Source organism: Bubalus bubalis, chromosome 12, assembly GCF_019923935.1.
Source record: "Bubalus bubalis isolate 160015118507 breed Murrah chromosome 12, NDDB_SH_1, whole genome shotgun sequence".
NCBI classification, from domain to species: Eukaryota; Metazoa; Chordata; class Mammalia; order Artiodactyla; family Bovidae; genus Bubalus; species Bubalus bubalis.
The window spans coordinates 19561415-19579176 of NC_059168.1; the positions used below are offsets into that span (position 1 = coordinate 19561415).

Here is a 17762-nt window from a genome sequence, read left to right on the forward strand (position 1 = left end):
TCATAGCCAAGCACTCTCTGTTCAGGGGCAGTCTAGAGAGAAGAGCAGTAGTTTGTGGAGCCTACCCTGGAGAATTACAGTGGGAACTTGCAAACTAAGTCTGCAAGCCACAAGCACAACAATAAGGGCTATTGGTGACCTAATTAGATTATACAGCCAATTTGATTGTTTATAAAGAAATTAGTTGCTACGACAAATAAAAATATTTATACTGAGTAAAAAAGGTTAGTGCAGGGAGAACTCTTTTGGGGGGCATTTGCTGATGCTTTTGTGGATTTTAACATCAATACAGGTATCAGATATTATGGCCAAAACCTGTTCAGGGCTGAGAAATGAGTTTGTGTGTGAGGCTTCAGCTGAGCAAAGCTAAGAGATACATATTTTTAAAATCCCAGTTCATTTTGTAAGCATGCAGGCTGCTGTTGGTGTTGAACACATTTTATGGAGCAGTTCATCATCTGGATACCAGATGTTCTGGAGATGTGCTTTTTATTTATTTATTTTTAAAGACTGACCCCTTTTTTATGGAAAAATTTCTTTTCCCCAAAGTCTGGGGATAACTTCTTTTCACATTCTCTGGAAAACTTTTCTTAGAGGCAGTGATTTCTCTCTAGTCAAATGATTAATGTTCTATACCATATAATTTTATATAGTCTCATTGAGAATAAGTATGAGTTCTAATCAGTCCATATTTACTGATAGCCTCCTGTGGACAAAGCCCAACACTAAGCATTGTGGAGAATGACAAAATAAATGAGAGATGAGTAATAATTTCAAAAAGGTTATAATGTTTCAAAAATTATTTTTATATGAAAAAACAGCCTGTAAATGTATCATAGAAAAGGTAAGGTACGTTGTATACATTGCTCTTTACGCCAAAGTCCACCTCCTGACAGAGAACAAGGAGTAACTGTCTGGGAAACGGTTTGTTTATTTGGCTTTTTCAGGACTGACTATAGAATCACTGTCTTCCCTCTGGCTTAGTTTTCCTCTTCCTGGAAGCTTCCTGCCCCAGTTGTTTCAAGGCTCTTGCCTACGTGTCATGTCACACTAGTTAGGGCAGGTCACACAAGACTTGGCTAGGCTAGAAAGTCATTTATTTCCTTGGGGGGGAAAAATTCTCCCATTCTTTTCCAGTCATTATAAGTTATTTGTTTATCACCTCAAGGTCCATCCCCACTGGATGTTCATTGTGGAACAAATTGCCGGATATGTTGATGGGTGACTTAAAAATAATTGTTGTATGACTTGAAAATAAAAAATAATTGTTGTGTGACTTAAAAATTTAAGGCAACCTTCAAAGATCTATATAATATTTCAAAATGAAATAAATGGAACGTAGTGAGAATTAAGCAAAGGGAAAATAAAGATAGGAAAGGGCAAACTGAACAGCCATGAGCTCATCTGCAACTTCTCACATCACAAACTCGAAATTCTTTAAGACACCTCCAGTCCCTGAAGAGATGTTCCTTTTACATCTGTTGCCCTTCCCTGTCAGACATCATGTTGCTCACAAGGCCCAAGGTGATCAGGAAAGATGGGAAAATAGATTCTTTCTTACCTTCACCAGCATTTGAAGAGGATCTGGACCTGCTTTGAATACAAAGGGAAAACTGCTTGTTATGTCATTATGGTTCAGTTCAGTTCAGTTCAGTCGCTCAGTCGTGTCCGACTCTTCGCGACCCCATGAATTGCAGCACGCCAGGCCTCCCTGTCCATCACCAACTCCCGGAGTTCACTGAGACTCATGTCCATCGAGTCAGTGATGCCATCCAGCCATCTCATCCTCTGTCGTCCCCTTCTCCTCCTGCCCCCAATCCCTCCCAGCATCAGAGTCTTTTCCAATGAATCAACTCTTCGCATAAGGTGGCCAAAGTACTGGAGTTTCAGCTTTAGCATCATTCCTTCCAAAGAAATCCCAGGGCTTGGGTTCAGAGTTGCTGATTGATTCTTAGAGCGGTGTGCTGAGGTGCTCAGTCATGTTTGACTCTTTTGTGACCCCATAGACTGTACCCCGCCTGGCTCCTCTGTCCATAGAATTTTCCAGGCAAGATTACTAGAGTGGACTTCCATTTCCTACTCTAGAGGATCTTCCTGACCAAGAGATCGACCCCCGTGTCTCCTGTGTTTTCTACATTGGTAGGTGGATACTTTACCAGTAGCTCTACTTGAGAAGCCTTCTTAGAATGGGCAGAACCTCAGATATCCTTCAACCATTCCCTGGTAACCATCCCCCTTCTGTACATTATCCTTAACAGGTGAGCTCTAGTATCTTTTGTTAGTGTTTGTTTGAGGATGAGAATTGCAAATGGCAACTCTTTTTGTCCCAAGCACTTAACATGTGCCCCCAGTCAGCAAATATTTCATAATGTAACAAACACTAACAAAAGATACTAGAGCTCACCTGTTAAGGATAATGTACAGAAGGGGGATGGTTACAAGGGAATGGTTGAAGGATATCTGAGGTTCTGCCCATTCTAAGAGGGCTTCTCAAGTGGCGCTAGTGGTAAAGTATCCAGTATATCTAATCGGAGAAGGCAATGGCACCCCACTCCAGTACTCTTGCCTGGAAAATCCCATGGATGGAGGGGCCTGGTGGGCTGCAGTCCATGGGGTCGCTAAGAGTCGGACACGACTGAGCAACTTCACTTTCACTTTTCACTTTCATGCATTGGAGAAGGAAATGGCAACCCACTCCAGTGTTCTTGCCTGGAGAATCCCAGGAACGGGGGAGCCTGGTGGGCTGCCGTCTATGGGGTCGCACAGAGTCGGACACGACTGAAGCCACGCAGCAGCAGCAGCAGCAGCAGCAGTATACCTAATGTCTCAAATCTATCTTGTTATCCTGCTAGAAATATTAAAAGTGAGCTTTAATATATACTGAACTGGAGCTATATCTCCTTATGTGCAGAGAGGTCCATTGTTGTTGTTCAGTCATGTCGGACTCTTTCCAACCCCATGGACTGCAGCATGCCAGGTTCCCTGTCCTTCACTATCTCCTGGAGTTTGCTCAAACTCATGTCCATTGAGTCAGTGATGCCATCCAACCATCTCATCCTCTGCCATCACCATCTCGTCCTCTGCTGTCCCCTTCTCCTCCTGCCTCCAATCTTTCCCAGCATCAGGGTTTTTTCCAGTGAGTCGGCTCTTCGCATCAGGTAGCCGAAGTATTGGAGCTTCAACTTCAGCATCAGTCCTTCCAAACAGTATTCAGGGTTAATTTCCTTTAGAGAGGTCCATGATACATTGTTAAGTGAGAAGAGCAAGGGGCAGAGCAGATGTAGAGTATTATTCTATTCCTGTAAGAATATACATCCCTCTGCTAAGTATACATGTTTGTGTGCTAGTGTATGTTTGTATAAACAAGAAGGGTGTAGATACACATCAGACTCTTAACATAGGTATTATTAACAGTTGGTTGGGTTGGATTTCAGGGGGAGACTATGGGAGAGGACTAGATTATTTTTCCTTTCAACATCCTTGCTATTAATACAATAAGTGTGTATTGCATTTTTAATTTGAGAGGTATTACATAAAATTTCTAAAACAAAACTGTCTAGACCTGAAATTTTGGTTTTTGTTTTGATCAGCACATCATGCAGCGAATTCAGAGACTTCAAGCTGACTGGGTCTTGGAAGTAGACACCTTCTTGAGTCAGACGCCCTACGGGTATCGGTCTTTCTCGAATATCATCAGCACCCTCAACCCCACTGCTAAACGACACTTGGTCCTCGCCTGTCACTATGACTCCAAGTATTTTCCTCATTGGGATGACAGAGTGTTTGTGGGAGCCACTGATTCAGCTGTGCCATGTGCAATGATGCTGGAACTTGCTCGGGCCTTAGACAAGCAACTCTTTTCCTTGAAGGTATCTGTTTCCCTCCTGCAGATTCCTGGGATAATAAAATATTTAGCAGTAACTCAGAGTGAATTCTAGTTCATGGGGCATTAAGAAAGCCATCTAGAGATGTAGACTTTCTGTGTATTTTGTGCTAATTTATTGCAAAATGAAATGAATTTGAAATATTAATTGGAAGTTTGTTGTTGTATAGTTGCTTGGTTGTGTCCAACTCTTTTAGTGACCCCATGGACTGTAGCCTGCCAGACTCCTTTGTCCATGGAATTTCTCAGGCAAGAATACTGGCATGGATTGCCATTTCCTTCTTCAGGGGATCTTCCCAACCCAGGGATTGAACCTATGTCTCTTCCCTTGACAGGTGGGTTCTTTACCACTGAGCCACAGGGAAGCCCAGCCGGAAGATTACATTATTTATAATGTCCACCATGGGCAATGAACCTTACTTAGTACATGAGAGTGTATTTGTTAATTGACACCTGATTTCTTAGTAATGAATACACATCAAATTAAAAACATTTTTTTTTTTGCAAAAAATGAAGAAGGTGTAAGGTTGATTCAGGCATATGTAGGAAATGTGTTTATTTCTTCTTGTTTGTATAGCCATGAACATTCCAGCCTTCTATTCTGAGAAATGGTGGCCTTGAGTTGGGGGAGGGAGTTTCAGCAAAGTGGTTTTGAAATAGAGAATGGGTAATTCAGACATATCAAGATGAAAAGTGTGAAGAAGAAATGCATTATTGTTTTATCTGTGAATCTCGGCTCAATTTTCTGTAGCATAGCAAAGCTTTTGTTACATTTTCAGTTCAGAATACTTCTGGGACTCTCAGATAATGTTATTTCAGTCTCTGTGTTCTTAAGTGTATATTGGAAAAAAGTGCTACGCCAGATGAAGACATTTTGTTCAGATATCACTCAAAACCGAGTAAACACAGCAAAGCAAAAACAGAAAACTTTGTTCACAGACAACAAATACCTTTATCCCCCCTCAAAGTTTTATGAAGGAGAAGACAGCTTAAGTTGGGGTAAAGAAGTAAAAAAGTTATCTTGTAATGGAAGTAATAGAGATATTTGGTTCTATTTTTGCTGGATATGCTGAACTGAAGAAAGCAAGAATTGTTTATAACCACTCAGTATTCTTTTCACTGTTTTTTTCCATTTGTTTTGCTTTCTGAACCTTCTATATTGTCTTTGTTCCATACGCTGCCCTGCTTTTCACTAGCATCCTTTGCTAGCAATTGACCTAGAGAGTTCAGAAGCTGATATAAAAGGTTAACTTTTCCTATTTGCATTTCTAGTGTAAGGACATGAAATGAGGTAAAATATGGTTTAAAGACACAGTCTATGCGGTGGGTGTGTTTTCTCTTGGTGAGATCCTTTACCTGTTTCCATGTAATTCACTCCTGCTTCTGGTAACCAGAAGTAGAAAGGGCTGAATGATTTTTGAGTAAGGCTCTCCATTAGCAAAATGCACATGCATTCTTTTAATTATCCTTTCTTTTTTAAACAACAAAAAAATTTTAATCTGATCTCCAAGTCCTCATTTTAAGTTTTTTATATAGTACAGTAAAATTTTGGAAATATTTCAATTTTGATGTGGACCTATAGATTGGAAATGGCCATCATAGTAGAAAAGTCTCCCCCATTGTCTCCCAAAAGGCCTCTGGTCTTTCCAGATGATCATTCTATTTTAATAGTTTAAGTTCATGTAGGGATTCTTATATTCCCTGTGATAAGTGTCTTTTCTATTAGAAGTAAACAGTGATGTAGGCAATGAAAAATAAAGACTGGTTTTGAATGCAATCCCTGAGAGTATCAGATTTATTCTTCAGTTGTACTTTAGGTTTGTATTAAGGAGATATTTATGTTCTTCAGCTGTCATGAGTTGTGTAAGGGGTGATAGAATGTGACCTTGGAGAAGCCTGGATAGGAAACTAACTGGATGATGGTTCCAATTCTTTGCAGTCTTCCCCTTCTAGTAATAAGATTGTAATTATACTTTCACTTCTCTTGTCTTGTAACTTTGCTGTGCCCTTCCACTTGAGCAGGTGGTAATTTCTCATTCCTTGACTCTGGACTTGGTTACTTGACTTGCCTTGGCCAATGGGATGCTAGTAGATAACAAACGGAGGCTGGAAATGTGTTCGTGCAATTGGGCTCGCTCTTTTGTGCCTTGTTGTGCCTTGGCCATCACTGTGAGAAGAGCATGACTTGGCTAGCTTGCCAGTCCTAGGAGGAGACTAAGAGGCTTGTGGAACAGAGCCAACCTTGATGACTGCAGGGTGAAACAGAGCTCCTCCAGCCTAAACCAGTTGTCCCCAGTTAACCTGCAGATCCCGGAGAACTCATGATTGTTGTTTTAAGCCGCTGAAGTTGGGGTGGTTTTTACACCTTATTTTTATGGCGTTAGCTGATGCAGCCTTGGATGGGGAAAGACTGCAGGTAATGTACTGACTCTATTAACACTGGTAACTAGGCATTTGTCATTTTGCCAGAAAGAAGGACTAGAAGACCGTCACAAATCTGGCCATGCATTTTTTCTAGCTCTGAGATACGAGACTGAGTTATTAGAGATTAAAGGCCAAAGTTATTTTTCCACCAATCGTAAAAAGAAGTAAAAAGAGAAAGTTGCCTCACAGGATTCAGGGTCATTGTTCAAAACAGTTTATGGCTATCTAAATGAGATGGTGCGAAGAGAAGAGAATGAGAGCAAGCCATTGTACTGAACCATGGAGTTACCAAACTGTTGACATTTCTGAGGCACCTGAACCTTCAAACTTGCAGAATATGTAAACATTGGGCATGAACAGAGTGTTTCTGGTCCCAAGCCATCTTATTCTGCCCTTGTATTCTATGATTATGCTCTTTGATTTGGAGTTAGAACTTTGGAACCAGTCAAGGCTCTTTGACTGTCTCCACTAATGTTTGTATGATATACCTTTTGCCAGTGAGACAGTCTGTTTCACTACTTCTTGTTGTTGCTCAGTTGCTAACTCATGTCTGACTCTTTGTGACTCCATGGACTGTAGCCCACCTGGTTCCTCTGTCCATGGGATTTCCCAGGCAAGAATACTGGAGTGGGTTGCCATTTCCTTCTTCAGATCTTCCTAGACCAGGGATCGAACCTGTGTCTCCCAGTTCTTATGAAACCCTGAGTGCATATATGTTTCATGGACAGACACATCTTATCTTTAGTACTATCAGGAGTTATGAGAGACTCAAAATATAATAAGCTGTTTTTTTCTTGGGGTGTAATTAAGGAGTAATAGTATGACAGTTGAAATGATTACCATACAAAGATAACTTAGTTTTCAGTTGATAATGACATTTTTTCTCCTTCTTATGAAATCTCCCCAAAGCAATCAAGAAAAATTCCATCTTTGAAGAATTCAGGGAACATCTGTTCATGGAAACCACCATATGAAGACAGAAGGTGAATGGAGAAAAGACAGATGACATATCAGAGTAGAGAGATGTCACATTGCCCAGAGGGGAAGAAGTCTAAGAAGACAGTGGTCCCCTGATGAAGTCCTGACTGGCTCAGGGATAGGAGGGGACAGTAAGGAGGCAGAGATGAGGTAGGGGATGGAGGAGGAGAGTGTAAGTCTGTATAGGGAGCCCTAAGGTGTATAAGAGGGCTTCCCAGATGGCACTAGTGGTAAAGAACCTTCCTGCCAATGCAAGAGCCACAGGAGATGTGGGTTCGATCCCTGGGTTGGGAAGATCCCCTGGAGGAGGTCATGGCAACCCACTCCAGTATTCTTGCCTAAAGAATCCTATAGAGAGAGGAGCCTGGTGGGCTACAGTCCATAGGGTCACAAAGAGTTGGACATGACTGAGCGACTTAACACACACACGTGTATAAGATTTCCACCCCCTCCCTACCTGGCAGGTAGGTGACTCTTTCACCTGTATCCTTGTAGGAGATGATGGGATATTTTTCTGGAGAAACTGAGCCAGGGAGATTCTAGATGTGGGGACAATGAGGTACCTCATGGGAATTGGTAAGATGAAGGGAAAGACTACACAGTAAGCAGTGAGCTTCCCCAGCTTTTCCCTGCTTCCAGCCTGAGAAAGCTCGCAGCCAGCTCACACCCGTCCGACAGGAAACTGGAGGATCCTTCTCTGGAGAATGCAAACCACCCATAGAGAAGGCCCACAGACAGTGACATTTGGGGATCCTCAGTGAAAACCCTCAGTGGGCATCAGACTGCCTTGCAGTGGAGCCAAGCAATCTGTGTCTGTCGTCAGTGCTATCGTGTCTTATTGCTTCATGCAAATGCACACAAAGGATGATCAGATATGTGAGGACCGTCTCCAGCATGAAAGAAAGAAAGCAAGCAAAACAAATAATACAAGTTGAAAAATGAACTCAGAGGAAATAGGATACAGCCACAGAAAATAACTTTAAAGAATGCTATTTTCATGTCCTTAGAGAGATGAGAGGAGAAGTTTTATCTGTAACAGATTAAAGCAACATCAGAGTCAGTTCCCCAGTACTGCCTAGAGTTGGAGAGAGTGAATGGTTGTGTATTTTTCTTCATCCAGGTTCAGGTGCCTGAGTGCAGGCACAAAGCAGGCAGATAGTTGAACTTAATGTTATGTTTTTGCCACATGAATTTGACCAAGGTGAAGAGAGGCATAGGAACTGAACATGTACACAGGGAGTAATTAGAATGATTGACTTCAGAATTTATGATGACTATTAGTCCTTCTGGTACCCTAACCCCCACAGTCCTTCAACCCCATTGGAATCTCTAATCTATTGATATGTTCGCCTTTTCAGTCTTTCCTTTACCTCTGTGTCCTTACTTCACTCTATGCATGCATGCATGCGTGCTAAGATGCCTCAAAGTGACTTAGCATGCACTCACCCACGCATAGAGTGAAGGGGGGACAGTTTAGAGGTAAAGACTGTGAAAAGGTGAACGTATCAATAGATTCGAACATAATAGATTAGAGATTCCAATGGGGTTGAAGGACTATGGGGGTTAGGGTACCAGAAAGACTAATCTGAAAGGTGAGAGCTGCTGTCAAGACAGTGGAAAGTGTAACATCCATCAGAATCCTACTCATCCTTCTAAGTTCCGCTTAAATACCGTCTCTTTCCTGAAGTCTTCCTTGACATTCCAAGGATTCCACCTCTCAATCTGCCCGGTTCCTAGAGGACTTTTCTGCTACATTGGTGACCCTTAATACGTTTTGCCATGGCCACGTATTTATCTTTCCCTAACCCAAGTAAAGTGTAGGTTCCTCTGAGGGAGAGGCTGTAATTACCATTCTTTGTGTCTCTGTTGCATTCCAAGGGCAGACTCTCGAACTCAATACAGCACTGCAGACTTAACTAAGGTGAGAAGCAAGAAAGACTGGTACTGTTTCAGGTTCAGTTCCCTGGGAGGTGTGTTCTGATGTGGAGGTTAGCATTTCGGTCACTTAGTAGGGCGTGGCCTTACCATCACACCTGTGGCAAGGAGGGGAAAGAAATGGGAGTAGGCAGAGGGAGAAGCCGGGCTGCCATGCAGGTTCAGCAACAGCCTCAGCCAAACCTTGGGGAGCTCTGGAGGTAGCATGGCCCTTTAGAGGGCTCCCATGCCTGCTTAGGCCAGTCATTACATGTAGGAACCTCCATGGCTGAGCCAGTCCTTAAGGGGACCAACCACTGAAGGCCTTCTGCTGACTCCTCTGCTGGCAACAGGGACAACACATCCTTTTGAAAGGGACCCGGGTGCTGTGTCACAGTGTCCACCATTGTAGTTCCAGAGTTCTCTGAAGAGTAAGAAAAAAAATGTAAGACTTCTGTTTTCAGAAGGAGTGGAGATGGTGAGATCTGTAAGGGTGAAGACTATAGGATCTCTGATGATTTTCAGAGAGGAAATGGTGCAAAATAAATTCTGACATATCTTCACTTGTTCTGGCTTCTTCCTTTGCTTCATGGCACATCTTTTTGTCCAGTTAATAGGAAAGCATGCTATTTTTTAAATTCTCAGAATATTTTCTCTCTTTTTCTGTTTTGTTAAAAATTCAGAATATCTCAGACTCAAGGCCAGATCTTTCACTCCAGCTGATTTTCTTTGATGGAGAAGAGGCTTTTCATCTCTGGTCTCCTCAGGATTCTCTGTATGGGTCTCGCCACTTAGCTTCCAAGATGGCGTCGACACCACACCCACCTGGAGCGAGGGACACCAACCAACTGCATGGCATGGTGAGTCCAGGTGCTCTTCAGGATGCTGCAGCTGCAGGCTCTGCTTCCAAGGAGGCCAAAGCTATAGCCAGTTAAAGACCTAAAAGTGCCACGGTGTTCTTGGAGCAGAGTGTTTATAATAGAGCATTATTTGGCAGGGACTGGGTTTTTGAGGAATCCCAGAGCTAAAAAGAATGATTCTGGGTTAGAAGTTATGTTTGACTGAACTTAACTAAAATGATGTAAAAAATCAGAATAAGGAAGCATCAGATTCAGTTTGGTCCCATGGGAGCACATTCCCCCAGTAAGTTTAGAGGTGAAGAGAGCAAGTCCCATCTCTGAGGCCTCTGTCAAGCCAGAGGAGACTGAGGTCTTGGGAAATGGGGTATGAGTGGAACATAGTGTAGGGATGGGAGTGAAGAATTTCCTTGGTGGCTTCAAAACATTATAGTGACTTCCAGTGTGCATAGGAAATTTTGATGTGGCGTTTTTGACATGAGGGTAGTGACATTTCAGTGCTTCCTTAAAATTTTGGTCTTATTACCAAGTAGTGGGTGCAACTTATGGCCCCCATTCATCCTTCATTCTGGCCCCACAACCCATGCCTCGTCCCTTATTCCATCTTTGAATTTCCTTCCTATTCTGACTCTCTTCCCATATTTGACATTCACTAACACCAGCATGGAACCCATGAGACTTCAATCTTCCTGTGGCTCCACCCATCCCTGACTCTCATCCTATCTGTGAACTGGTAACCTGTTTCTAACACCCTCCATTCATCTGTGTCCTTTGTCCTATCACTGACCTTTGCCCTGTGAGTCCGGATGGCCTCATGCAGTGTCCTGTAAGACTCCAACACATCTCGTGTTGGCTTTCTCTCTATCCCGTTGCCCACTGGCAGCTCACAAGGGGTCATGCGTACATGCTCAGTCACTCAGTCATGTCTGACTCTTTGTGAGCCCAGGTACTGTAGCCCACCAGGCTCCTCTGTCCATGGGATTTTCCAGGCAAGAATACTGGAGTGGTTTGCCATTTCTTTCTCCGGGGGATCTACCCGACCCGGGGATCAACCCTGCATTTCCTGCATTGTGGGTAACTTCTTTACCACTGAGCCATCCGGGGAAGCCCCATAAGGTGTCAAGAGAACATAATTGACACCTCATTTAATCACTTTTGCTTAAGTGGTTAAAAGGGTTCAAAGGAGGAGAAGAGGCCTGATTGATCAGCAGGAGGAACAAAGTTATTTGTTTACGAGTCCAAATACGTGAATTCATAGTGATAGTTAAGACCATTTTTCCTCCAGAACAAATTCCTAGGAGCTTATCCAACCTGGTGAATATACTCCTATTTCAAACAAAATATTTTTTTCCCGATAAATATATTTAATCATCATTCATGAGTTAATAGATACTATGTCTTAGAGTCATAGACTCTAAAAATACCTATTATATATCAGGATCAATGCTAGATATTACTCATACCTTACCTCACTTACATAAATCAGGCGTTCTTAATGTGGGGGGTAGTCTCCAGGGAGTCCTCAAGCCTGCTAAAATTTTATGGCTCAAAGAAGAATCACTTGGTTTATTACAGAGGCTTTTAGCCAGAAAGGACCTTTAGAGATCAGCAAGCTAGAGCTTCTCATTTGACAGAAAAGGAAATGGATATTCAGAGACTAAGCTTATAGAGCTCCTAGTCAAGGAAACTCTATGTGCTGCTTTAAGGAATAAATAGTTCCTATGCAAGTGTTCTCTTTGGCAGTTGTATTATTACAGTCTAAGGATAAAATGACTGATTAGAATGGAGTAGAAGACAAGACAGGCTTTTAAGCCCATCTGAAAATAAAGCAAATGTATCCTTTTTTTCTATGAAATATTTATCCAAGTGTCCTCCTTCTAATTTAGCCTTAGTGATATTGTTCTGGAGTTACAGACATTAAGAATTTACATTTTGCTATTTCTCCACATTGTATAAGCAAGATTTAAAAATCTCCCTCAGATGATTCCTTTACAATGTTATTAAACCTTTTGTTGATTTATACAGCTCCTCATTTCATTCTCAGTTATTAAAATGCAGTTAGTCTTGACTGATTTTTTTCTATTGTTGAGTATGAAATGTATTTTGGCAACAGTGATTATATAATATTTTTTCTCCCTTAGGATTTATTGGTCTTACTGGATTTAATTGGAGCTCCATTCCCAACGTTTCCCAACTTTTTCCCAAACACTGCTAGATGGTTTGGTAGACTTGAAGCAATTGGTAAGCAGCGCTCTTATTATGGTGGCTCAGATGGTAAAGAATCTGCCTGCAATGCGGGAGACCTGGGTTCCATCCCTGGGGGTTGGGAAGAATGGAGAATGGAATGGCCACTGACTCCAGTATTCTTGCCTGGAGAATTCCATGGACAGAGGAGCCTGGTGGGCTACAGTCCATGGGGTTGCAAAGTGTTGGACACGACTGAAAGGCTAACACTTTCACTTTTTCACTCTTAGAGAATCAAACCTGGTTTCTTCTGACTGATAAACACTGCATTCTAAAATTCAGAATTTGTGACTTAAGGGTGTGATCAGAGTATACAATATACTTTACTGGCTTTTTTCTTGCTTTATTAATTAATTATTCCTATTCATCTGTTTTTATTTTCCTGCATGAAACTGCATTTTGAAATGGAAACATAAAATACTACATTTCATATATTCATATCCTTAGAATAGCTTCGAGATATTTTCTCAGAGTCCTGTTTGTAACATATGGAATGCATTTTTAGGGAAAACCCAGCAAAGCACATTGGATAATGATGAATGTTATGTCCTTATAATGATACCAAAAGATATCCTTTAATGTTTCTTTTTTTCTTCTGTTGTCTTTGTCATCTTCTATTTGCTGCCTTATGTAGTTGTGATATTCTTTTAAATTTAGTACCATCTTTGCCTATTTTCTAAAGCAATAAGTAAAGGGGATGCAAGAGAAAGCCAAAATCCTTCAAGAGTCACTTAAGAGAAGGTTTGCTGCTGCTGCTAAGTCACTTCAGTCGTGTCCGACTCTGTGCAACCCCCTAGACAGCAGCCCACCGGGCTCCCCCGTCCCTGGGATTCTCCAGGCAAGAACACTGGAGTGGGTTGCCATTTCCTTCTCCAATGCATGAAAGTGAAAAGTGAAAGTGAAGTCGCTCAGTCGTGCCTGACTCAGTGACCCCATGGACTGCAGCCTACCAGGCTCCTCCATCCACGGGATTTTCCAGGCAAGAGTACTGGAGTGGGGTGCCATTGCCTTCTCCGAAGAGAAGGTTTAGTGACAACTAAATGAGAGTAGATTAGGCCAGATGAGGTTAGGCCAGGTTAGCCAAGGAAACAAAGTTATCTATGGCTCAGGAGAGAGGCTGGGGGCTTGGAGAAGAAGAATAACTTCTTTCTCTTGTATCTCTACTCCATATACTCCTCCCTCTCTCCACACACACACACACACACACACACTAACAAAACAAACGATGAAAGATTGGCCTTAGGGAAGGATGAACATGAGATAGATGTTTATTATAGAATTCAAGCCCTGCGCAAAAACATCAGACTAAGAATTCTTTTCTAGCCACACAGACTTCTTGCAGTGGGGTAGGATAGTACTTCCTTCTCAGCAGTGGGGAAAATGCTGCCATCTCAACTCATACTTCTGCCACAATGTGCCTATATCCAGATCTAGAATATTGTGAAAGAAATGTTTACCTGAACCTCAGATGCTTATCTTTGACAAATTTCAATTTCTAATTTGAAAGACTTGCTATTCTGGTATTAATATAAGCTTTTTGGAACACGTCCTTACAGCATGTTTTCCTTACTCTGAGTAGCCTCAACAAATTGGGTTTGGCCTTCTGTCATGGGTTTTGTTCCCTTATCTCATTTCTTCCACCAGAATGAATTTATATCAGTAACTCACATGTTAATATAATTTTAACCCATTGTGTAACCCACTGAGTGGTATTTATATTCAAACCGTATCTCTAATTGTATAAGGAAAAGTTGTATATGAGATAAGGAATTATAATTATGAATAAACAGATGGGAATATTGTGGTAGTAAGGGCTTTTTTGACGTTCCTAAAATCATATTACATACGAATGCTTACCCTTTGGTCTAATTTTACCCTTTAAATTTAGCAATGAATATAACCAATGCTGCAAAGTTTCATTTGGTTGTCCTAAACTCTTCTAGTGATCTCTTTTCATCTTACACCATAGACTCACGTTATACGTAACTCATGTAACACAGGAGTTCTATGTTCCACTATGACAGGAGTGATGGAATGTAGGTCAATGGTTCTCAAATTTTAGTGTGCATTAGAATCACCTGGAAGGCTTGTTACACCACAGATTGCTGGACTGCACCCCCAGAATTTCTAATTCAGTCGGTCAGAAGTGGGACCAGATAATCTGCATTGCTAACAAGTTCCCAGGTGGTGCTGATGCAACTAATTATAGACCACACTTTGAGAACCACTGATGCAAGTCATAGTAAGCATCGCTTTTGCAAAGACAGGTCACTCAGTATAGTACTTCATACCTGTTCTGTCTAAGTTCCCTTTCAAGCCCAGCATCTCTTGAAACACTCTTTGTTCCGGGGTGAAAATCTGTAAGTATCTACACCTGTGTTTTCCCCCCCTGCTTCCCTCTAGTTTTCTCATTCTTCGTCTCTCCACTGTTCTATTGAGTTTCTGACTCTCAGGAGTCAGAAAGTTGGAGTCAGAGGTGACTCCTCCCTCAGAGCTAATCCAAAATGTCCACACCCCAAGGTCAGCTCAGAGGTTTTTTTTGTCATGGGTGCGCTACTCACAGTGTTTTAAAACCAAGTGCCAAGATTTCAAACTCTTTTTGCGTTCTGACTGTCGATTAGTTAAAAATACATGTTCATCTGCTGTCTAATTATCATCTGCAGAACATGGACTCCGTGAATTAGGTTTGCTCAAGGATCACTCTTCGGAGAGGTGGTATTTCCGGAATTATGGTTATGGAGGTGTGATTCAGGATGACCACATTCCATTTTTAAGAAGAGGTAATGTGTGTATGTGTAAATATGTATGCATGCATGCACATGTGTGGTTTTTGCCTATCATATTCAGTGTATTTTATGTACATTTACAACAATCTAGAAGTGTGAAGAACCATTAAATTTAATAGCTGATAAATTAAATCATTCACCAATCATCTCACGGCTTTTATTTTTTCATGAAAGTCATTGTAAATCCCTGAAGAGACCTTTTTATTTTTTCCTACATGTAGAATATTTATCAACACTCGTATGCCTCTGACATCCCACTTTCCCTTTCACAGACCTAGATTGTATTCTTATACTTTGTGTAACTCTGGTGTTTTCCTGCTAATAAGGAAGCAAAGGGCTTCCTTAGTGGCTCAGATGGTAAAGAATCTGCCTGCAATGCAGGAGACTCAGGTATGATCCCTGGGTTGGGAAGATACCCTGGAGAAGGAAATGGCAACCCACTCCAGTATTCTTGCCTGGAGAACTCCATGGACAGAGGAGCCTGATGGGCTACATGGAGTTGCAAAGAGTCAGACACGACTAAGTGATTAACACTTTCACTTTCATTTCATCCTTTCCATCAGTGTTGGAAGTGTAAATTAACTCAACAGTTCTTACAGTAGCCATCCAATTCATCTCCTTATTTTGGTCTTGCCTCCTTATTCTTTATGTATGAGCAAGTGTTATCTTTAAAAAATGTCAATCAAATTATGTTATTTCCCTACCTTAAAGCTCTGTTGGCTTGCCATCATGGAGAGTAAGCCCCAAAGTCTTCATCATGACCTACAAGGGCTTCCATTTTCTGACTCCTTTCTTCCTCTCCAGCATCACCTCCTACCTCTCTAATTATTGCTCTGACCCAGTCACACAGCTGTTCTGCAAGCAGGCCAAGCACACTCCTACCGCAGGACCTTTGGGCTTGCTAATGCTGCTGCCTGGTCATCCCCAGGTCTTCACACAGCTTAGTTTCTCCTTTGTTGCATCTGTGTAAATGTTAGCTTCTCAAAGAGGACTTCTTTGATTTTATTTTTTTTAACTGTAATTTATATGTATTTTTGGTCTTCATTGCTGCCTTCAGGCTTTCTCTAGTTGTGGAGAGTGGGGACTGTTCTCTAGTTGCAATGCATGGGCTCCTCAGTGCGGTGGCTTCTTTTGTGGCAGGACACAGGCTCTGGGGCCCGTGGGCTTCCGTAGCTGCAATGCACAGGCTTGGTTGCTCCACAGTGCATGGAATCTTCCTGTCCCAGGGATTGATCCCCTTCCTTGGCAGGCGGATTCTTAACCATTGGACCACTAGGGAAATCCAGGGCCATCCTGATTTTAAATTCCTTTTTCTTGGCCCTGCTCTCTGCCCCTCATTCTCTATTCCCTTATCTTGTTTTACTATTCTTTATAAACCTTATCACTTTCAAAAATTATTTTTTGTATTTGTTTATTTGTTTCTTTCTCTAGTAGAATGTAAGTTCTATATGAACAGGGCTTTGCCTTTTCACTGATGAACCCTCAATTCCTAGAATAGGGGCTGGCACATAGTATAAGTGCTTTATTATTATTTACTGAATTTATTAATATTTGTTTAATGAATGAATGACTTTGGAGTATCAGGGTAAGATACAGGGACGTACACAGGTTATTAGCTGAGTTATTAGCTGTGTTTATATAGTACAGAGCTCCCACTTAGACTTCTCTGAAGAATGATACTTTCTAGTTTACTCATGGGAAATATGTACTTAATTACAAGTCATTTCTTTGTGTTAGGTGTTCCAGTTTTGCATCTGATATCATCTCCTTTCCCTGAAGTCTGGCACACCATGGATGACAATGAAGAAAATTTGGATAGAACAACCATTGACAATCTAAACAAAATTCTACAAGTATTTGTGTTAGAATATCTTCATTTGTAATATTCTGGTTTAGTTTACTGGTGAACTAAATATTCTGGTGATTGCATCTAGTATCATATTCAAAAGTCAAGGAATCCTTTAAAATAATCTGACTCTAGACAATGCTGTGTGGAAACTTCTATCCTATAGATTCTTTCTGTAGGTATCTTTGAATATCCTAGATTTATGTCATGTCCAAATTGCTCATTAATTTTCATCTAGTGATAAAGGCAAATGTAAGAAAAACTGAAGATACATATCTCTAAAAAAACTCCTTTAGATGAGAAACTATGAAGCTAAATCAGATACATATAGTTAGTATCATGGTCTTCTAAAATAATATTTAGTATGATGGTCAGGTGCAATGTATAGCTTTAGTTTTATGATTTTCTTATACTTGCAAATCTATTGCATATAAAACAAAACAGAGATGCATTTTGAGGACTCAATCTCTTTGAGAAATCTTTGTATGATTTATTTTATGGAAATTAAATCAAAATTAAATGCCATGTTGTGAATGTCTTTCTTTATATATAAATGAAAAAATCATATGATTTAAAGTATAGCTCAGCTTTATTGTTTACAAATTTTGCATTTTTATTGTAAAATAATATAGTCAGGACAAAAAACATAGAAAATAGAGAAAGTAAAAAAGCCATACTTTCATTATATTAACCAAATCATCACTCATTCTAATTTTTCCTCATATATTTTCAATGCAGTTTATGTGTGTTTATAATCAAACTCTATCTTCAATTTTTTGGCTTTCTGTCTGTTAAATTATATAATTACCAGACATTTATTTGTTGTTTTG

General features: G+C 40.9%; 1 protein-coding gene across 1 annotated transcript in view; it reads left to right on the top strand.

Annotated features, from left to right (window-relative positions):
- QPCT (glutaminyl-peptide cyclotransferase) overlaps window positions 1–17457 on the top strand; it is a 30133-nt gene extending 12676 nt beyond the window's left edge. Inside the window, exons 3-7 of the mRNA XM_006056834.4 lie at window positions 3591–3869; window positions 9883–10059; window positions 12198–12297; window positions 14964–15080; window positions 16824–17457. Of these exons, the coding sequence (XP_006056896.1) occupies window positions 3591–3869; window positions 9883–10059; window positions 12198–12297; window positions 14964–15080; window positions 16824–16969 (819 nt within the window). The 3' untranslated portion in view covers window positions 16970–17457. The remainder of the gene's footprint in view (window positions 1–3590; window positions 3870–9882; window positions 10060–12197; window positions 12298–14963; window positions 15081–16823) is intronic.
- The last annotated feature ends 305 nt before the right edge of the window (window positions 17458–17762 follow it).